The 23437-nt window shown below is 45.7% G+C and overlaps 1 protein-coding gene across 9 annotated transcripts in view; it reads right to left on the bottom strand.

Moving 5' to 3' along the window:
• Window positions 1-23437, bottom strand: part of PHACTR1 (phosphatase and actin regulator 1) — a 517471-nt gene that overhangs the window by 52901 nt on the left and 441133 nt on the right. For 7 of the 9 annotated variants that reach the window (XM_018039147.1, XM_018039149.1, XM_018039148.1 and 4 more), the window contains 3 exons: window positions 20620-20787; window positions 18544-18750; window positions 6615-6936 (listed from right to left, as the gene is read on the bottom strand). In XM_018039147.1, coding sequence (XP_017894636.1) covers window positions 6615-6936; window positions 18544-18750; window positions 20620-20787 — 697 coding nt within the window. The remainder of the gene's footprint in view (window positions 1-6614; window positions 6937-18543; window positions 18751-20619; window positions 20788-23437) is intronic. The other 2 variants (XM_018039150.1, XM_013974149.2) reach the window with 1 other exon arrangement.

Below are 23437 nucleotides of genomic sequence, written 5' to 3'. Positions count from 1 at the left end.
AAACTCAGGCTGCTGCAAGATGGGAGAGCAACGACTTGTAAACATCAATATTGGTAGTTGCTGTTTCAGCAAGGGATGTACTTAAAGCTCAGCAATTTATCATAAACCAATCATTATGGATATTATCCATTAGTTTATTAAAACACTTCCTTTAGCCTTATATCTTTGGCCTGCACAATCTTTCTGGATAAATGGTTTCCAAGAGGATCAAAGAATCGTTACTTTATCATCAGGCAAGGGCGAGATTTCTACTGAGGCACACATAAGAAAATTCAGTCGCAGATTCTCTTCTGAAAAACATACTTCCTTTTTTAAATCCCTTTAAGACTTTGAAAGATGTTAATGAATCATCTAGTCTCATTTTAACCTTCCTCTGACCAGTTGGCTCACCAGCCTTGTAGGAAAGGATTTGTCTTGCTCAAAGTGACATTACCTTGCTCTGAAATCTCATCCTACCCCTTAAAATAGCAATTATACTGCAAAACATTATCTACACGCAGCCACTTACAGATGATAAATATATGCTGTAAAACTGAAGTACTGGCCTAAAGTAAGAGATTGATAACTCTGGCCTCAAAGGGTCAGAGACAAATGTCTCACCAGAATTGCAAAAGATTTTGAAGAGATGGTCATCAGTGTAAGAAAGAGATGCTTTCCCTGGAAACACATTTCATTTGAAAATATATGCCATTTGCTAAACGATGAGCAAAATACCAAACTTCTTCAAATAAACGCCACTTCACAAATCAGATAACACGGGTATTCAGAGGTTCATTTTTGCTTGGTACCAACGCATATCTGCTCACCATCACATGAACACTCTGACTTGCAGGTGGAAACTCTGACAGAAATCAGTGCAGTAATTATGGCAGACTGATAAAGCTAGAAGAAACCCAAGGGCCCATCTAGTTCAGGAGCAAGAGTTATTCTTTTCCCATGACCCTGGAGGCCACATAAAGAAAAGTAATTGTCACCTCGAAATGTTTTAATACTGATTATAAACGAACTGTGATCTTTGAAAAGTCTATAGATAATGATAGAATAATAGAATTAATGAAGATCGAAGGGATTTTTTTTTGGGGGGTTACTGATTTCAATTTCTTCTGTCCAATGTTGAAACTGTCCCTTTTTCAATAATCTGGACAAGCAGCAATGTAATCCCTAGCTAATGTATGCAGTACTCAGTATTTTACTGAGTAATAATTTTACATTATTATTGTCCTCATTAATAAGAGTTCAAGATGGTTCTGGAAGCCTTTCTGGGTCTGGTTGGTTATCGTTGGTCTGGACTATCTATAATTAACACAGATATACAGCTCCTCTGGGAAAGCCATTCCATTTCTAAAAATATTCACATTAGGGTTAATTTCATGACATGGAATTAGAGGGTTGACCAGGACATCAGCAGACGATCTCACCTGTAGGGTTTTTCTTCATGGAGCACACGAGTAAACCACTTGGAACAGCGGCCAGCCTGATCTTTTAAAAAGATCTCCTGTATTCTCTCCAAAGGTTCCTAGGCTCTCCTTACGCCAGATGACAATCTTCTGTCATTTCCCTCATTCTCTGTGATTGGTCCTCTAAAAACCTGGCGAATGTCAACTTCCTGCCTTTTCTTATTAAAAATCTCACTGCCCAGCTTAGAGTATCACTCCTTCCTTTAATATGCCTAGCATATTCATTCTCTCATTCTTTTCCCCATCTTCTCCCAGTTCATTTCAGTTTAAATGCAGCTCTCCAGAGAAGCCCACCTGTGGACCCCCTGCCCTGCTCCCCGGGACGCGCCCACCTCCTGCACCCTTACAGGTACTGGCCGCCCAGTGTGCGCTCCCAGCAGACTCCAAGCCACTCTGAGGGCAGCACCCTTTATGTTTCGTGCAGGGCTGTACCACCAGCAGGGCAGCAAGCTCTGAAGATTCTGAGGGTAAGGAGCTCCAGACACACTGGAGGTGGAGGAGGGAGGGAAAGAGACCCAGAGGTCAGCCTCCCTCCCGCCTCCTGCAGCACCACGGTCACCAGGGTCTGGATGCTCAGTGGCTCCTGGCTCCCGGGGCAGGATGGGGCACTCCGAGCAGGGCTGGGCGTAGCGGCGGCCTGCCGTCCCTGACTCACTGGGCAGGCTCACCACGTGCCCCAGCAGCACCTCTCCATCCCCGCCAGGGCAGGGGTAACACGGGTGGGCAGCAGCAGTGGGAGCGGGGCCTCTCACACCACATCTACCGCCATCCTCCCCAGCTCCTCTGGGATGGGCTCAAGCTCTTTCCTTGCAGGGAGGAAAAGCAGCTGACAGTGAGGCTCCTGGCCAGGCTCACGCCTCAGTCCCTGTCGAAGAAAGAGAACTAGGACGAAGGGGTAGACCTGGGAGGCTGCCACGCTGCTGTGGAAGAGGCCATGGGGCCACCCTGTGGAGTCACCTTCAGAAACGATCTGACTCACCAGTGAAGAGAAAATAAACAAAGATGATCTAACACTGGGAAACCAACTCAAAATTTCCAATGAGATTGGATCAATCTACAATATGCCTTCTAGGGGCACTCAAGGTTGACTTTGTGTGTTGGAGAAGGCAATGGCACCCCACTCCAGTACTCCTGCCTGGAAAATCCCAAGGACAGAGGAGCCTGGAAGGCTGCAGTCCATGGGGTCGCTGAAGGTCGGACACGACTGAGTGACTTCACTTTCACTTTTCACTTCCATGCATTGAAGGAAATGGTAACCCACTCCAGTGTTCTTGCCTGGAGAATGCCAGGGAATGGGGGAGCCTGGTGGGCTGCCGGGGTCGCACAGAGTCAGACACAACTGAAGTGACTTAGCAGTAGCAGCTTAGCAGAATTTTGCTTAACTTTCACTATCATTTATTTACAGACATTTACTGTATACTATGTAATAAGATGACTGATGTGGACCGATCGTCATTTGTTCCTCAGGAACAACCCTATCGAGGTTGGTGGTATTATTATTAACCCTGTTCTAAAGATGAGGAATCAAAGGCAAAAAGAAGTGTGATCTCTGAGACTGAAACCCTGGCATTTAGATTCTGGAGCCCATGTACTTAGTCGTGATGCAGGAACTGCCTCCAGCCTGGCCAAGCCGCCCAGTGACTTTGATAAACACAGAAGATGGTCTCCAGTTCCCTCCCCCAAATCTACTGAGCCAGCACCACATCACTTTGCTTACAAAGATCCATCTAGTCAAAGCTCTGGTTTTTCCAGTAGTCATGTATGGATGTGAGAGCTGGCCCATAAAGAAAGCTGAGTGCTAAAGAACGGATACTTTTGAACTGTGGTGTTGAACAAGACTCTTGAGAGTCCCTTAGACTGAAAGGAGATCAAACTAGTCAATCCTAAAGGAAATCAACCCTAACTATTCGTTGGAAGGACTGATGCCGAAGCTGAAGCTCCAATACTTTGGCCACCTGATGCCAATGAGCGAATCATTGGAAAAGACCGTAGGAAAGACTGAGGGCAGGAGGAGAAAGAGGCGACAGAGGGTGAGACGATTAGACGCCATCACTGACTCAGTGGATATGTGTTTGGGCAAACTCTGGGAGATAGTGGAGAACGAGGAAGCCTGGCATGCTCAGTCCGTGGGGTCACGAAGAGCTGGACACGACTTAGTGACTGAAGAGCCACCAAGCACTGTAACTAACTAAAGTGACTTTAGTGTCATCAGGCACAGGTTAGGGTAACGGGTAAGAATCTTCACTCAAATCAAAACAGATTCAGAGTAATTTTCGGAGAACAAGAATAAGACAGAAAAGGGTCTAGAAACCATCTCAATACATGATCAATGAAATTATTAGCCTGAAAGGGACAAACCACTGGATAAAGGGAATATTATCTATCTTCAAAGATTTAAAAGTCTCTCATAGGAAAGGAAGATGAGAAATAAGACTGGGACAAGGGAATTATAAGAAGAAAGAAATCTGCAGTAATCAGACCTTCTGGACAATGGGGTGAGTTATGCTGGAATCCGTCCTTCTTCTGATCTCATCCACCTGCAAAATCCCAATATCTCCCCCCTTCCCCACTTGCTCTCTGATTCATTTCAATAAAGAACTTGATCTGGTGTAGGTCCAACAGACCTATTCATTGGCCTACATGCGACTGGAATATTCTACAAAGACACAGGGAAATCAGGAATATCTTGTAACTTATTGGTTAGTACTTTCAATGGAGACTTTTTAAATGGCATGCTTTAAGTGGAAATGTACCTAGTGACACCCTACTAGTATGCTGGGTGACCATCTTTTTCAGACGGTCAGATCTTTCTGGAAGAGATGCAAAAATGTTCTCAGGGTTACAGGAGATATGAGGAAACTGCATTCACTGCTAATGGTCTGTTTTTTTTTAATTTTTTGATGTGGGCCATTTTAAAAGTCTTTATTGAATTTGTTACAATAGTGGTTCTGTTTTATATGTTTCAGTTTTTGACCCCAAGGCATGTGAGATCTTAACTCCCTGACCAGGAATCTAACCTGTACCCCCTGGATCACTAGTCTTCTTTATGAAAGCAGTTGCCAAATTGCTATGAAACTATCTACAAGTTTGGTCTCAATTTCTGTACAATTTCTGCAGATGGGCACTGAGTTTGTGACTACTCTTTTGAGTAGCTGGTATGAGGGAACCCAGTCTTCCTTAGGTTCTTTGCTGACTAAGTCTCCCTAAGTGGTGTGAGGGTTAAGATGATAATAAAGTATGTAAAATAAATGACTAAAAAATGCCATCCAAATTTTACATTACTATTGTCCTCATTAACAACAATAGCAGTAGTTGGGGGACTTCCCTGGGGGTCCAGTGGATAAGACTCCACACTCCCAATGCAGGGGGCCCAGGTTCGAACTTTGGTCAGGGAGGTAGATTCCACTTGTCGCAACTAAAGATCCTGCAGGCTGCAACTAAGACCCGGTGCAGCCAAATAAATAAGTAAAGACTTTAAAAATATGAGACTCATTCATTAAAGAAGAAAAAAAAAAGAACAGTAGTTGAAAATGCTGGCAATGGGCCAAATATAATTTTTTTTTCCCTAGTGAGGGGTGATATTAATGTGAACCAATCAAGTCAGAATTCTCAGTGATAACAACTTCCCTGGGAGTCATTAATATCCCAAATGTAGACTACTTGGCTGAGACAGAGGGAGGGAAAAAGCCACTGAGAGGCAGGGAAATCTGAGAAGTGAAAGTCGCTCAGTTGTGTCCGACGCTTTGAGACCCCATGGACTGTGGCTCCCCAGGCTCCTCTGTCCAGGGAATTCTCCAGGCAAGAATACCGAGTGGGTTGCCATTCCCATCCCCTGGGGATCTTCCTGACCCAGGGACTGAACGGGGCTCTCCTGCACTGCAGGCGGATTCTTTACCGTCCGAGGTACCAGGGCAACTACAACAGAAAGCTCCCAACGGTGTCCATCTCGCCCCCAGCTCTCTGCCTGGGAACCGACCAAGCTCTCGAGGCTGAGGCTCAGTTGCAGCCCGTCTGCAGGACCCAGGTGACTAGCCTGGGGCAGGCACCCAGGACCCCAGCCCAGGCACAGCCTCATGCGAGACCGCAACACTTCCTTCTGGTCACGCCACAGAACAAAGTCAAGCAACACGCCTTGGAATCACACTGGGGAACGGCCACCTCTTGCGCACAAGCAAAATAGTATTTGAACACACACACGAGCAATTCAGAACCAACACGAGAGCTCTCCCTGGGTGGAGGGGGGTTAGGGCCGCTTCTACAGGCCTGTCCTTGGATTCCCCCCGGAGGCAGAATCTGATGAAAGAGGAGACTTTGGCAGTTGTAGGTACTGATTCAAGGCTCAAGCTCGGATAATCAGACTTCATCCGCCGCTTCCTCTATCAGTGAGAACAAGGCGCAGCTCTTCCCCTTTCTTTGCTTTTCTAGCACTGCTCTAGCCGTGATCATCTTTTCTTATTCTACATCTGCACTGCTTTTCACATCATAAAAGTAATATACAAAAAATAAAAAATTAGGCAGTACAGAAAGAGACGAAATACAAAAGATTTTCTCCCATCTCCCCGACCTTGGGGTTACCACATTAATAATGATGTGTATACATTTCCAAAACATGTTAATGCCTACAGAAGGACAATACGTACTATCCATCCATCCATGCGTGCATCTATTCACCTATCCACTCATCCACATACACACACACACACATATACACACACTACCTCTTGATAACTGTGATTGTTCTAGTCTGGCAACTGGCAGAATGGTTTTTTTCTCCAAACTTCTCTTGACATTCAGATTTTGGTCTGATTTCACTTTCAAGCTGCCCTGCCCCTGACCTCCTGCCCCATGCTGGCAGGAGTGCCAGCCCTTGAGCTGGTCTTCCTGCCCCTTGGCTGTGGTCAGGTGCCCCCACCCCCCCACCCCCAGCTGCCCCCTCCTGCCCCCCCTGCCCCTTGCCCTCCCCCTGACCTCCTGCCCCATGCTGGCAGGAGTGCCAGTCCTTGAGCTGGTCTTCCTACCCTCTGGCTGTGGTCAGATGCTGCAATCCCACTCGGCCACCCCAGACAAGCCCCCCCTCCCACCCTTCCACCTGCCCCCCCGCCCCCCCCTTTCCCCCTTCCCATCCCCCGCTCCGGTCCCCCCACCCACCCCCCTCACCTTTCCAGCCTCTGCATGGTCATGGCCAGCGTTTTGTTCAGCTCCTCGATCATCCTGCAGCCTGAGGGGTGCAGGGGCAGAGAGCCGGTGGTGGAGGGCAGGTGCTGGCCCAGGCTGCCATACTGCAGCTGATGCTGGATCTGGGAGGGCAGGACGGTGTGGTGGTGCTGGGCCCCGCCCTGCGGGCCGCTCTTCTGGGCAGCGTAGGATGCCAGGGAGAGCTCCGGCCCCCCCACAGGCATACAGATCATGACTTTCTTTGGAGGTAGCGGAGGCGACAGCTTCACTGGCAAGCAAGGCAATTTCACGGGGGCACCAGGATCTGCGGCGGAAGGAAGGTGAGAGGCAGATGTGAGGTCAGGGGCATCAGGAGAAACCTAGAACACCATGAGTGCCCACCTGGGCCTGTGGCCCTCGGGATGGGGCCCTGAGATGAAACGCACCAGCTGAAGAACCGGCAGGTGAGTGTCACTCAGCGCACTGTGTGAGTGGCACTCAACTGCTGGCTCTCCCTTCCTGCTCGAAGCACGCTGGGACTCAGGTGCTGGGGGCATGTGCCACCCCGCTGTCAGCCTGAGGCTCACCAGCAGAAAGGGGGGACGTGCTCTCCTGCGTATGGAAACCCAAGGATCTTCAAAGAGACTTTTTTTCAGGATATGTGCAATGCCAACAATTTTGCCACTGTAATGGGAAAATAGCCTCTTGGCTGGCACTTTCTAATAGGCATGGGATTAGAAGCCAGGCTGAGGTTCAAGTCCACTAAGAGTGTGTCCCTCCAGAGGTAACTGTAATGCCACCAGCTTGAATTCCCTCATCATCCCATGCTTTTTAGGATTCAGGGTCACAGAGCGTGACCAAGAAGCCCTGCTGCTCTGCTAAGACATCCCCTGAGCCTCAGTTTTCCCACCCATAGAATGGGAGTACTGTCTACCCTCTAGGTCCATTATGAGAAGTAAATAGATTCACGTCTACGCCATCTCCGTGTGACGGGATGAGAGGGTTGAGTCATCCCAGAAGAAGGGGCAGCTCTGTGTAATCAGTTCCTCCAAAGGACACTTAAGAATTTTACAAAACCCCCAAACAAGTTAGCAGAGGGCTTGAGTATAAAATACACCCAGTATAGTCCTTGATAGGTAATATCTGCTTGCTTGCTTAGTCATGTCTGACTCTGCAACCCCATGGACTGAAGCCCGTCAGGTTCCTCTGTCCATGGAATTTTCCAGGCAAGGATACTGGAGTGGGTTGCCATGATAGGTAACAAATGTTGTCTTAATTCATTCTGAAAAAAATAATATATACTAGGATTCTCCCATGGGTTGTTGTGAGGGTCACACAAGATAATGTGGACATGCTTTGTAAACTGCAAAGCATGACATACATCTGAATCCTGTCGTGAATAGGATTCTGGCCTGATCCTTCCCAGCCTGGGAGGCAGAAGATAGAAGCTGAGAAAGCAACAGAGTGCGTGGTGTTTCCTTATAGGTAGTTCAGTTCAGTCGCTCAGTCGTGTCCGACTCTGAGACTCCATGGACTGCAGCACGCCAGGCTTCCCTGTCCATCACCATTATAAGTGACTTCCCGGACACCCACTGTGAGTAAGTGGGCGAAAAAACCTGGTGACAGTAAGTCAGGGAGCACAGAGGCTTCCAAGGCACCATCCTAGAAGTTTGCCAAGTCTAACATGGCCCTATGGGAAGGGAAAATGGCAAGGTCCTCCAGCTTCCAGCATGCCATTCCAATGCGCACAGCCCTGCGTTAGTACTGAGACCCCGTGGACAGGATGCAGAACCAGGAGTTAGAAAACCTAGATGCTCTGCTATTAACTGTGCGTGTGTGGGGGTCGTTGCTCAGTCATATCCGACTCTTTTCGACCCCATAGACTGTAGCCCGCCAGGTTCCACTGTCCATGGAATTCTCCAGACAAGAATACTGGAGTGGGTTGCCATGCCCTCCTCCAGGGGATCTTCCCGACCCAGGGATTGAACCCTGGTCTCCTGCACTGCAGGCGGATTCTTTACCACCTGAGCCACCAGGGAAGTGCTCTGCTATTAATTAGCTACGAAATACATCTATGCTTCTGGGGACCCAGGCATTTTTATATCTAAAAATTCAGGGGTTAAAAATGCCTCCGTTACCTTGACAGCATCTCCCTGAACACGACACTCTGCATCTCCCTCATGCATGATATTCACGGGTGATGGGAGGACACACAAGATCTCCTGCACTGGTAACGATAAATGGGGTACAGGCAAAGCTCTCTGCTTGCTGACTTAGAAATGGATGGGTCTTCTGCAGCCAGACTGATCGAGACGCAGTATATTCATAAATCTGTCTCTGCTGATGGAGTGGAAAGAGCAAAAACCAGTTCCAGAGAACAAGAAAAATAAACCCCAGCTATGTCACAGAGCTATAAAACCCAAGAGGACTGTATTTCCAAACCTGACACAGCTCTGGCTTATGACTTCAGACAAGAAAATGAAAACCCCAGATGACTTCTGTAGTGGAGCCTGGAGACAGAGCACTGGAGTCTATGCACAGAACGAGTCTGAGCTAAGTGGATACACCCTGAGCCTCTCTCCTCACCTTTTCAGTTAGCACCAGCTGTAGCACCTACAGAGGCATTTGTAACTGCTTCTGTATCAGACAGTGTCATCAATGATAGTAGCACTTAGCATCCTAATGAACAAAAGTGATGTAAGAATTTCTCAGTCATCTGCCACCTGGTTCCAGTGAGTCAGAATCTCCGACCTCCTTTCGTGAATACAGGCATCCATTCAAAAACATGAAGAGTTTATAAGAGGCATACTTAAGTTTATAAGAAGAGTTCAGAATCCATTATCACAAACTGGAAGGCAGAGCACCAAAGAATTGATGCTTTCGAATTGTGGTGCTGGAGAAGAGTCTTGAGAGTCCCTTGGACTGCAAGGAGATCCAACCAGTCAATTCTAAAGGAAATCAGTCCTGAATATTCATTGGAAGGACTGATGCTGAAGCTCCAATACTTTGGCTACCTGATGTGAAGAACTGGCTCATTAGAAAAGACCCTGATGCTGGGAAAGATTGAAGGGAGGAGGAGAAGGGGGCGACAGAGGATGAGACGGTTGGATGACATAGTTAACGACTTAATGAACATGAGTTTGAGCAAACACCAGGAGATAGTGAGGGACAGGCAGGCCTGGCGTGCTGCAGTCCATGGGGCTGCAAATGGTCAGACGCGACTGAGCAACTGAACAACATCACAAACTACTGAATCAGGTTCCCTGGGCTGCAAGAATGGCTCCACTCACCCCTTTGGGCCACCTTAGGGATTGTAAGGTAGTCTGGGCCTTTTTTGGTCAAATGCCTGGAAAGGCAAAAATGTGCTGACTGACCCCTCATGGTGAGAGGGACAGAAGAGAAACAAGTGATTAGGTTTCAATGTCATCGGCCTGCCTAGGTCTCCTGAACTAGCCTAGTATATGGAGATCACAGTGCACACCTGACGTGGTGAGGACCAAGTCCAGAGCCTGCCCAAATCCTTAAAGAAGGGCCATTATCACATAGGCACCCCCAGCCCCCGACTTTGTTTCAGAGCCACTTTGCAAAGATACAATTTTGTTTTTAAGTGGACCCTTCCTGTCATCTCCCCAGGTGGTCTCGTTGAGATGCTGGTGACACTGGGCAGTGGAGGGGCTGTTCACCAGCCAACTGGGTCACTTGGGCACATCAGCTCTCCTGCAACTATAAAATCGATCTTGTAAAAGTCAAATTACATGTCAGGAAAGTGCTCTCAGAATCAGAACTGCAGATGTCTCTATAATCATGAGAACACACATTTGTTCCTAAGATCAGTATTCTGTTAAGAAATGATTTTTAAGTTATGGATAAAAACACATCCTCTGGTCTATTTTTGCACCAATGCTGACTTGTGCTATTGCTCCCAGGGAGACCAGGCAACGAGGGGGCCAGGAAATTGCTATCTGGGTGGTTGAACCCGAGCTTTCCACATGACAGGTGTAAAGGAAGGTGAGAGGGTCCGGAGGTGGGCAGCAGAAAGGAGCCCGCGTTGGCTGTGCCCGCCAGGGAGGACTGCTGTTTGTGACCATCCAGGCAGAGGCTAGGAGGGAGTCAAATCAAAATCACAAAGTCCTGAAATGAAACATACACATTCGGGTCTGGTCTCAGAACCCTGGAACCAGGGGCTCTCTCTGTGAGGTTCAAAGGCAATAAATTTAGATCCCAGACAACAAAAAACTACATAGACTATCTCCCTATTAAGAGGTAGTACAGCAGAAAGTAACCCCAGTCCCTGACAGTTCAGATGGGAAAGAATCCGCTTGCAATGCAGGAGACACAGGTTCCATCCTCGGGGCAGGAAGATCCCCTGGAGAAAGGAATAGCAACCCACTCCAGCATTCTTGCCTAGGAAATCCCATGTACAGAGGAGCCTGGTGGACCACAGTCCATGGGATCTCAAAGAGTTGGACATGACTAAGCAACTGACTACATACTACACATCAGATACTAACATAACACTGTGAATCAATTATACTCCCATTAAAACATATGTATTTGTGGATGGAAGATATCTGGGGTTTGATTCAAAATAATCCCATGGGAGAAGACTGTCAGAGGGTTAAAGATGAAACAAGACTGGTCTAACCAAGGGGTACACAGAGGTTAACCATAATAATCTCTTTACCTATGTATATGTTTGGAAGTTTCCATTATAGAAAAATTTTTAATAAAGGAAAAAATAAACACTGCTTGAAACACACAAAGAAAGAGGTAGTATATTCATGGTTGAACTAAGAGGTTCAAGCTAGATCCATGTTTTAAGAAGGAGAGAAGGGGATGGCCACAGTTCATCTCTAACTCTCCATCCATCTGCTGCACGATATTTATTCACTGTTGGAGGACATGCTCAGATTTCTTGCATTTATAGTGATGGCGGTGGCTGGTCTAACCATCTGCAGAGCATCCCCACTCCCCCATGAGATTCCCAGCGTACTTGCTGACACCTAAGGCCGGACTGCAGGTTTGCCCAACGGATGACTCTGATGTTTAATTGCTGCTCTCATGAGGAGTGGCCTTTCTACCTAGGCTATCACATTTCCTTTAAATACTACAGAACCCATGAGAATTAGATCTCATTTTCAGCAGCACTCAGAGATGGGGAACAATGTGCACAGATTCTCCTAAAGAAGCAAATAGCCTGCTATGAACTCTTGGGCAAACGATCATCGAGCTCCTCCTTCATCACCGCTGCAGTGGGGCGCTTTGCCTCTCGCAGCCTGCTGTCCTGCTGCTGAGGGGCAACGGCCAAGGACCCTCAGGGAACACAGCAGACCAAATCCCCACTCTGAAGGGAAACCTGCCGCTGGGACATTTGAACAATGTCCAAGAGGAAGAGCCAAGGGCAGCAACTAGGTGCCCTCTTCATTTTCAGGGAGCCTCAGTCACATTCATCCATGCAGTTGTAAATCCACCCAACAGCAGCAGCATCCATTTTATCCAAGCAACGTCAAGGGGACAGGTTTGGATGAAGTCAAGCAATTGCAGCTAATGGTCCTCAAAAGAGGTCCACTTCCTCCTCCAAAAAGTTACATCCCTCACCACAGCTTTCAAGGTTCTCCAGTTTCCTTTCAACCCACTGCTGGCCTGATCTTTCTTGATTTCCCTAGCAGAATTGCACTTTCCTGCCAAGCTGAGCCATTTGCCATGTTGTGAACATCCTATGCCTCGCCTGCATGAGCCTCTCTGAACCCTGCTTCCTACCTCCTGGCAACCTCCCCTCCGATCCCTACTTGTCTTGTTCATCTCTAAGGCCTGTCTCAAATACATCCTTTTCTACCATGCTTTTCCTGACTCTTTCAAAAGGATTTGATCTCTTACTATTTGAATTTCTTTAGAACCATGTTTATGCATCTTCAGATTAAACATTTTCTGTAGCTTACAACCATCTACCACTCTGAGAGCTGGTAACAGAACACTTCTTGTAAACTGTGTCAGGGTTGGACGAGTACTTTGCTCATAGTGCAAAACACACACAAAGTATAAGCGCCATTCAGACTTAACAAAGGACAGAAATCCACATGAGCCACAATGTGGATGAACCTTGAGGATAACAACACTAAATGAAAAAGACCAGCCACAGAAAGACAAATTGGGCTTCCCTGGTAGCTCAGAAAGACAAATTGGGCTTCCCCTGGGTGAGGAAGATCCCCTGGAGAAGGAGATAGCAACGCACTCCAGTATTCTTGCCTGGAGAATCCCATGGACAGAAGCGCCTAGCAGGCTACAGTCCATGGGGTTTCAAAGTATCGGACTGAGCAACTAACTGTAGTGAAATTCACAGAAACAAGGAGTAAAAAGGTGGTTACCAGGGTTAAGGAGAGATAAAGGGGAGACTGTTTAATAGGCAGAATTTCAGTTTTGCAAGATGAAGAAGTCCTGGAAATCCACTGTGCAATGTGATTATACATAACATTACTGACTATACATTTTAAAATGGTTAAGGTGGTAAATTTTACATGTTTTCACCACAAAAAGAAAAGCGCCGAGTGAATTAAATCTGCACCCTAACAGCACTACCAAAAAACGAGAGGTACTCTGCTGCAATCTCTGCCTTCATCAGAGGTCAGAGCAGAAAGCATCCTTTTAAACATGTTTCATCAACAGACAGTCCTTAGCTTCACTAAGAAAAGAATTTCTGTATTTTGAGAAAAGACAACCAGGACCAGAATACTAGGGAGAAATGGGTATAAAGATTAAACTCAGGTAAATTTCCTAGTTCTTCAAAGTATCAGCTATCCAGAGACTGTGACCCCTAAACTTCTTCAGGAGGTTTCTGAGTTACTATCCATTTTTTTTCTGTTTAAAAGCACAGTTGAGGTCCAGGGTCCCAATGCTCTAATCATCCGTTTTCTTGCACTTTCTGAGTAGAAAGCCAGGAAGGCAGGCAGGGACAGAGATGAAAGGAGCTGGGGGATTTAGGAGAGTTGGAGAGGAAGCTGAAAGGGGAGAACAAGGAGGGTGGGATGGGATATTCTGGGGCAGAAATGGGGCCAGAGGATCAGACAGCAACAGAGACACCCTGTGAACTGACAGATCAGAATTTGATTGTAGAACAACCCACTGTGGACACTCTCCTCAAAACGAGAGAGACAGGCTCTAAATAGAAATACTGGTTTCACCTTGACAAGCTCTGGAGAGAGGATTCTCATTAGACACCTGCTGGGGCTGAAAAAATACCACAGGGCGTGGATGCTGTCTGGCAGGGAAATTTGCAGCTACAAATACTTCGTAACATTGAAACTAGCAACCAACCAGTTCTGGTAATACAGTTAAGTTTCCCTGTGTTTCAGGCTCTCAAGACAGTGCCACAAAGTCACACTGGCAGAAGCACCTGTTTTTGAGGATCCGCGAGAGTTCCCTTTCTTTGCTGAATTGTATGTTTCCAACGGTGGTCACGTGCTTTCCATGCGACCTGCCCCATTCTTGATCCTCAGACTGTCTCTTTCTAGTATGTGCTTTGAAACCCAACTCGACTACTTTTTCTCTTTATAGTCAACTGCCTTTAAAAAGTTATTTATTTTTAAAGGGCTGATTTTTTTTTGTCTTTGAGTTATACAAAAAAAAGCAGATTTTCTAATTTCTTAAATAGATTAAAAAGCAAGGAGCCAAAAAAAGCCAACCAAAACAAACAAAACCCGAAGAAGACTAATGATTCCATTGTCAGAAATTTTAAGAATAGGTATCTTAGTGGAGATAGCGTAAATTGCTGGTGACAAGTGAGGATTCTAGAATAAGACGAAACGGATGGAGTCTATCTAGCTATGTCACCATGACTAAGTTATTTAACTTCTCTGAATTTCCTTTTCCTCCTCTATGAAAAAGAAAGAATAAAGATGCTAGTACTGTAAATTTTTCCAAAAATGGCACCTGCCATTATTACCTAAGTGTGATTGTCAGACTGTGAAACTCAGCTATCACGTAAACTGATTATCCTTCATTGCAGTGGCTCCGGTGGGGTACCTAATCACAAGTACCTTATGCAGAAGGAATAGATTATTCAGGCAACGTTTAACATTTGATTTCTGGAGCCAGGATGGCAGGAGAGGTGACTGCCAAAGCCTCAGAAAAGTAGGAGACAATATTTTTCTGCTTCTACCCCCCTTTTCTTCTGGGGTCAGCCATCCTTATAAGAAGGATACATTGGGAAAATTATTCATCTCAGATCATATTGGTTACGCAACGAGCTCTGCTGGGCACTGTCCTTCCAGAATGGAAAGGAAGTTAATGCCCAGCAACTCCTGATCTTATATTACATCCGTTGCGTGCATACTGATGTTGGAGGTAAGCTGGATGAGGACAAGAGAAGAAGAAAGATAGTTTGGGGGAGCGAGCGGGCTTCTGTCTACTGGCTGAAGAACAGAGAAAACGCATGAGGCAATCTCCAAGTTAATTATGGTTTTCTGGATTAAGTGGAAGCAAATGCCAAAGCAGAGGTGTTTCTGCATATCTCTCCCTGCATGGACCTAGCTGTAGTCCACGCCCAGGTTCATGCTTCCTCCAGCATCCACCGGACCATTACCCACTGTCACTTTCTATTATTCACGCATGGTGTCTTTCAAACTGCCGTCTGTTTCCTTTTAAAAATGTCAACAGAACAACAGATACTGAGAACACGCTAAAACTCCTAGGTCTCAATTTAGAGTTCTGCTAGAATTCTCAGTTTATTAATTCCTTCTGACACGGCCCAGATGTCTCTAGAGTAATTAGTAACAGAACAGGGTTAATGTGGCTGCTTCGTGGTGATGCAGATTCACTGTGATGGATGGTTCACTTACAGAAATGAAGCAAGTTCAGTCAAGTTTAATCCCGAAGGGGAAGCACCACCCTTGCCCCCCGTACACATCTGTGCCTATCTCATCATCGTATTTAAGTGGCTACCAGGTACAATACTGTAAGAGATCATCAGCTTTCACATATTTTTTTTTATCCATTTGGCCCAAGCTCTATGGAAGTGAGATGTATAGATAATGGGTAAAATTCACTCTTGGGGAAAGAACAAGGGGAGCCAGAGAGACAAGGCTAACAGAGCAAGAGAGTCCTGGTAATGCCAGGCTTGTGGCTGAAGTTCTTAATTAGGTAAATAATTATAGGGCAGTGTTTGTTTGAAAAAAAAATACTGTCAATTCTTTTATATATATATTTTTTTTTTGAAAAAAAAATACTGTCAATTCTTTTATATATATATATTTTTGTAAAGACTTCTTCTGTGGACCGTGTTTAAAGTCTTCACTAAATTTGTTACAATATGACTTCTGTTTTCATGTTTCGGTTTTTTGGCCAAGAGGCATGTGGGATCTTAGTTCCCTGACCAGAGATTGAACTCACACCCTGTGCCCTGGAAGGCAAAGTCTCAACCACTGGACTGCCAGGGAAGTCCCTGTTAATTCTTCTCTTAAAAGGTCTTCTCTACTCATCCGTTCTCTCTCTTCCCACTGCCATCAGTTGATAATTTTAGCTTCTGTTTCAACAAATGGAGCCGCCTCTGAAAGTGTCTCCGTGCCTCAAATTGTTCGATTTAATTCAATTAGTGCTTCTGGAGAATGAGGCATACAGGTGGCTTCACTGGCTTCTCAGTTCGGCTGTCAACCTTCTCTTCTGGTTCATTTTACACAATGACCCAGGAATGTATTTTAAAGTCTAGTTTTCACCCTATCACTCACTCCCCAGCTCACAAACCTCCAAAGGCTCGCAACTGCCTAAAATCTAAATCCTCACATGGTAGATAGGCCTAGTAAACCCCCTCTCTCAGCACAGCCCAAGAGGGCCCCTCCATCCCAGCTCTGCCTCCTTGTCACTGACCCGAAGCAGGGCCCCCTGCGAGCCTTTCCTCATTCTCTCTAAGTCCTTCATGCCTTCAGGGTGGGCTCAAGTTTCAGGCTCTCCAGGAGACTTTTTATCAGACTGTGCTGAACTGCAAGGATTACACCTAACAGTAGTTATTCTGGCATTCTACTTCTGGAAATTTAATGAGGATATATTCATAATTGTATATATATCATATACATGTATACTAAACCGTCATATTTTGATACCTAGCTCTGATACCTAGCACAGTATTCTGCCTACAGTTAGGTGTGCTGAATAAATATGTACTATATATGAGGTTTTTTTTTTTTCAATATTGAAGCTTTCTTAAGGGAAATTTGGCATCTCAGTCTTAAAATGTACATAGACCTTAAAAGTACATAATTTAGTTCTAGAATCAGAATGAGCAATTCTCATACCAGGAATAAGTGAGGAAAAACTCAGAAATGCTTACAAAAATATATGCACATTGTTGAGATATTGAGTTTTTTATAATAAGGAAGATAGAAACCCTTTAACGGGTCCCTCATTTAATTGGGATCCCCTACCATGTAGCTAACAAAATCACTTTGTGGAATATTTTAGTAACATGAGTACCAGTTCATTAGACATCAGTAAGGGCGAACAAAAAGTAAACTTGTATTTCACTTTTTCTGTTAGATAAATGACAGACAGTGGTTATCTTTACAGGGAGGCTTAAGAAGGCTCTTTTCCTTTGTGGTTTTCTCTGCCTTTAAATTTGGGAACACTAAAGTGTTACTACTGTGTTGAACGGTTTCTTTAATTGGAAACTTGCTCTTTTGAACCACAAACACTGACTTGGATGGATATGTACTTTGATAGAGGAGCTTGACACAAACTTCTATTTGAATTGTAATCTAATAAGCCTCTGCATCATATGAGAGACATCCTGTGACGCTGGAAACAACAGTGATTGATTTAGGAATCAGGAAACAGGGTCTAATGTTGGCTTTACTGCAGAATTCCCACCAGCCCTGGAAAGTCACTTCTTTTCTTGAAACTCAGTTTTTTAATGATAAAATAAATGGATATTCTTGCACCCTCATTCCACCTTACAAAAATGTATCGAGATCAATTAGAAACTATTTATAAAAATAGCAAATATATTATAAAAAGGAAGTCAATCAGCATCAAGTGGGATTATTATCAAGGTTGCAGAAACATCCCTCTGAAATCTTGAATCTCTGATTATACCACAACTTTAAATCACAAAGTGGTACCCAATTCATGTGCTAATGTACAGCAAAGTGCAATTCCACTAAACACCCAATTTAATAACTGTAGCTGCATTTATTAACTAACATTGAACAGTGAATTTTAAAGTCATTTCAGGTTATTACAAAATATTGAACACCGTCCCCTGTGCTATACAGTAAATCCTTGATGCTTATCAAGCTCATTTATTTTCTGTAGAGGTTTGTATCTGTTAATCCCACTGATAATCTGAAAATATATATACAACTGAATCATTTTGCCATACACCCGATTTATAACAGTATCATAAATCAACCACACTTCAATTAAAAAGCAGTCATTTAAAGACAACATTCCTCTTTCCACAATATTTTGCATATTACTATCTTTGCCTTTTTTTTTTTTTCCTCCCAAAGAGAACAGCACAGGTATACATTTTAAAAGAAGAAATACACTGGGCTTCAGATGAAGTACTCAGAGACCAAAAATTGAACACTTTAGCAAACTCATGATGAAGAGAATGGGAGCTCCTCCATTTCTACGAAGATTTGGACAGTGAATCTAACCCACCTAGACCGGCAAACACTCTTGACTTAGCGACATCAATGCAACGGGCATACTTACCGGTGCACACGACTGGAGGCTCTGAGCATGCGGCTGGCAGGTGTATACTGCATGCCTCCAAACACACACACACACAAACCCAGGGCACAATGGCGTGTACCAAGACACACACAGAAACACCCAAGTGTCCCACAGGGCGACCTCGCCAAAGGCTCTCAGGTAAAAAGCAAGAAAGGATCCCGTGAAGGGAAGGCAGGGTGGCGGGCCCCCAGAAGGCGTGCTGACTCACCTGGTAAGTGGTTGCCAATCCTGGCAGTGGGTTTGGGAGGCAGGGCGGGGGGCTGCTTGAGGAGAGAGAGCTGCTTCACGGGGGTGTCCTCGTGGTCTCCGGGGGAAGCAGCAGGTTTTTTGGGGGGCAGGAACAGGACTGGTTTGGCTGAAGGATCTTGGGACAGGAGGGCTCCAGACTCACTGGCAGAGGGACTCTCTTCGGACACTGAGGGCACAACCACATGACACACGAGGACATTACACACATGCGGCGCAGGCGGGGCTGGCGGCAGCCGCGGGGCGCAGCGCAGGCGGGCGACAAGCAGAGCGCTTACGGCGCGCGTTCCAGGGGCGCGCCAGCACCGACTCACAGACCACGGCGACAAGCAACAGATGCGCAGGCGCAGGGGAGCAAGGACCAGGAGCCCCTCTGAGCCTCCTTGGGGTGTGTCTGCCCTTTGCTCCCGGGTCTGAGGGCAGCCTAGGGGCTGACACTGGACAGGCGACCCCCCACATCCTGGGGTGGCTGCTCCTCCAGGTTCGGGGCGTCCAAGCTGCGCATCAGTGTTCAGGGGGCGCGCTGCAGTTTCAGGGGCACTGGCTCCTATACACCCGGACAAGGTGAAGGATGCTCCAAATGATCATTCTTTTTGTTTTCTCTGCTCCTCTTTCCTACCCTCACCAGAAGCATGGTTTTCTCGTTTGGATTCTGCCCATTCCTTGTTGCTCCAGGCCCGCCTCTTCCTCTTCCCCTGAGGGTTAGGGGGGCAGGACCCAGACCAGCTCCAGTTAAGAGCTGTCCTGGGCAGCAGCAGAGGCCCTCTCATCAGACTGGAGACCTGGCCGAAGACTGAAGGAGACTACGACTTCCCAAGGGCGGCAGATCTCAGGACGACAAATCAAATCCGTCTGATCCCATGTCACAAGGAAGGCTGGAGAGAAAGCTCAGTCTACTGCTTTAGTTGGGACAATCTCTCCAGCTGGGAGGGGGGGAGGTTGGGAGGGAAATGCAACTCAGATGCATACTTCCCCCTACCATCACTGCTCCAGTAAGAAAGCCTGTACACGAATCCTCCCCTGCCTCCTCCTTCCTCCCTAATCCGGGCAGCAATGCCCCCGGCAGCACCAAAGCCTTGCACATCATCCGCAGGAGAACCAGGTTCTCCCCTGGCTCAAGGGACACTGGTGTTACCAGTGCTGGACTCACTGATGGAGCAGCGACTCACAGGGTCCCAAAGTGTGAGCTGCCATCACTTCCACCTCCCGCCTGAGCTCCATGTTGCACACTTTTGCACACGGGATAGACAGGAAGGATGTGGCCTCCTTCCCCAGACTCCAGATATCCCAGAGGTCCCTCCCCGGAGGCTGGTCTCCTGACAGCAAGGACCTCTCCTTACTGGCTGTCAGGAGCGCGCCACCATCTGGCTAAAGAGGACCACTCTGCAGTCCTTCTGAGGGACTGAATATTAGCGAATCTGGACCAAAAAGGGAGTGACGATCAGATGGCATCACAAATCATCTGTCAGCATGATACAACTTAACTGGTTAAGTTGTAGACAATTAATACATCAATTTTATATGGTAAATTGGTACAGTTTCCTAAAGTGATGTAACAGTTAACTGTTATATTGGGATGAGGATTCAAAGGCATACCAGAGCTTTGTGACCAGGTGACTTAGACAGACATCCTGCAGAAGCATGTGGCTCAGCGTCAGCAGAAACGAATGTTAGAAAACAAAACGATGATGTTTTAAATCGTCTATATTACAAAACAAGACCTATCTTCTTTAAAGAGATTAAGGTTTTTAAAGTGTTTTAAAAGATTGTAGAAAAATAAATGGATATTTCCTCCATATTTTTATACTCAGCATGTACTGGGTTGGCCGAAAAGCCTGTTCAAGTTTTCTATAACGTTTTATGGAAAAACCCAAAGGAACTTTCATGACCAACCCAATACTAAACTGGTCACTTCCATCCTCATTTCCAGGAGATCCTTATGTTCAGGGGGCTTCAGAACAGAAGCCCAACTCCATCCAGGCTGAAGGCCCACCACACCGCATGCTGGGGACCAATTCAACGTCTATGGGGGCATTACCTGTCCCATCCATGATGTCGGCAGGCTGGAGCACCTCGTACGAGCAGGGATCCCTGGGCATCGGGACTGGCTCCATTTCGGACAGGGCAGGCAGAGACAGCTGGCTGGAGCTCAGGGACTGCCCGTTTTCCAGGGAGTCATCTTCATTCGATATGGAGAGCTCCCCGTCTGTCGGAGGGAGAAAGAGACCGCAGAGTTAGATACGCCTGCCTTGCAGGAAAGAGTGACACTTATTGCCTGCTACCCGAGTCTAGACGCTTTTGAACAATCTTCACCAAGACCAGAACATAAAGTCTACTCTCGTTATTTTGCTTTTAAGGCATCTAACCACCAGGGAAACTATTTCCAGTGATCTTCAGTAGTGTGCCTGTTTTCTCTCCATCTTTCTAATCATTGACAGATGAATGGATAAAAAAGATGTGCCGTGTGTGTGTGTGTATGTATGTATGTATGTATGTATGTGTATATACATCTATATGGAATACTGTGATAGTGAAAAGTCGCTCAGTCGTGTCTGACTCTTTGCAACCCCATGAACTGTAGCCTGCCAGACTCCTCTGTCCATGGAATTTTCCAGGCCAGAATACTGGAGTGGGTAACCATTGCCTTCTCTAGGGGATCTTCCCAACCCAGGGATCGAACCCAGATCTCCTGCATTACAGACAGATTCTTTACTGTCTGAACCAGCAGGGAAGCCCATATGGAATATTACTCAGCTGTAAAAAAGAATGCGGGAACGCCACACACAGCAACATGAGCCTAGACAAAACCTAGACATCATCACACTAAGTTCAGTAAGCCAGACTGGGAAAGACAAGGATGATATTGCTTATGTGGAATTAAAAAGAAAAAGATATGAATGAACTTTTTTTTTTTTTTTTTCACAAAACAGAGACTCACAGACATAGAATGCAAACTTATCATTACCAATGGGAAAAGGGAGCAGAGAGGAATACATTAGGAGGTTAGTAATAACATATACATTCTACTATATGTAAAATATGTAAATAACAAACAAGAACCTACAGTATAGCACAGGCAACTATATTTTTACAGTAAACTATAAGAGAAAAGAATCTGAAAAAGAGTATATGTATACATACACACACACACATATATGTATCACTTTATATCTGTGCTGTATACCTGAAACTTACACAATATTGTTAATCAACTATACTTTAATTTAAAATTTAAAAACATTTACAAAATTTCTAACATTTTAAAAGTGTTAAAAAATCATAATATACCATGTTTTATATTTGTTCTTTAAACAAAAATGAAAATCAAATTTTCTTCATAATTTTTGAAAACCTGGAAACACTGAGCAGGACTCAGAGATGGCAAACGAGGTCAGAAATTCCTACTTTGGCGAGTAAAAGGCTTCAAGCACTCAAAAAGCATGGGGACCTGGAACGTCAAGGCACTAGGAAAGACTCACCCTGTCTTCTCGGCACCTCTGCCCATATCCAATCTCTCAAGTAGACACATGTTTAGGGGTCTCTGAGCTCCAGCTACAGGGCTGCAGCGGCGCAGAGTCACTGGGAGGTGCCAGGATTCTCCTGGTGCCCATCAGTGATTCTGCCGGGCAGGGTACACACTTTGATCTTGTCAAAGCTCAGCAAGACAAGGAGCAGCCAGTTAACACCATGGTGGAGGATCAAAGGCTCCTACACAACGGCCGTTTGTCAAATCAAAACTCCCTGGGTGTGATTTCCTCCTAGCCCAGGGGAGTCCTAGATAGCTAGACATTAAAGTCAAATTAATTTTTAAAGAGGACTGAAAGCTGTTCCAGCCAGATGAATAAATATCCAGATGAAAGGCTCTAAGTTATGTTTGGGCAGAAACACAGAAACCAGCAAAGCAATTACCTGCCTTACAACGAGAAGATAGATGATTTACTTCAAGAAATACAACAGTGAAATGACTCCATGGTTAATCATGGATAAATAAGCTTTTCCTTTTGCTGTGTTCCTCCCAAGGCTTTAATTTTCTACACAATGATGATACGGCAGCAAAAGATTCTTCTACCTACCCCCTTTCCTCTTCATTTAGAACTGGCCTGATGAAACGCATGCTCAACAGAGCAATTTATAAACGGACAGGCTTTAGGTAGCATATGGTTCAAGGACTTATGATATTTGACCTGAAATTTTATACACATAGAAAAAAAAATATAATGGACACCAAAAAGTCATTTAAAGCAGATAATTTAAAGCACTAATCTTTGAAGACTGTGGGTTTATTTTTCCTTTCTTTTCACTTGGCCTTAAAAAATTTTTTTAAAATTGGTTTTTGTTTTGTTGTTGGTCATGCTGCTTAGCATGTGCGATGTTAGTTCCCCCGCCAGGGATGGAACCCATGCCCCGTGCAGTGGAAGTGCAGAGTCTTAGCCCCTAGATGGCCAGGAAAGCCCCTCACGCGGCCTTTTTATATATCTCAAATGGAAGCAGTAGTCACTATAATCGTGATTAACAACATGGCTATGATGTCTCATTCCTAAGAGAAGAGCAGACTGCCAGGCCAAGGCTATGGAAACACTCAGCTGAACTGAGAGTACCCAGGATGGGAAGAGCCGTGGTTGTGAGCGTTAACGCAGCACCATCCCGTAGCAGGCAGTTCCCGGCTCCTTTACTTTGACAACATGGGAAGCGCCTCTGCTTCAGGTTCCCAGTTGGTGGAATAATGATGGAATTGCCATCAGGTTTACTACATCTCTGAGAAACCATTCTGATTTTGGATATTCTGGCAACCCACTCCAGTACTCTTGCCTGGAAAATCCCATGGATGGAGGAGCCTGGTAGGTTGCAGTCCATGG

This window comes from Capra hircus, chromosome 23 (genome assembly GCF_001704415.2).
Source record: "Capra hircus breed San Clemente chromosome 23, ASM170441v1, whole genome shotgun sequence".
Classification (NCBI taxonomy): domain Eukaryota; kingdom Metazoa; phylum Chordata; class Mammalia; order Artiodactyla; family Bovidae; genus Capra; species Capra hircus.
Note: the sequence above shows the minus strand (reverse complement) of the source record. Positions and strands in the feature narration are given on the sequence as shown.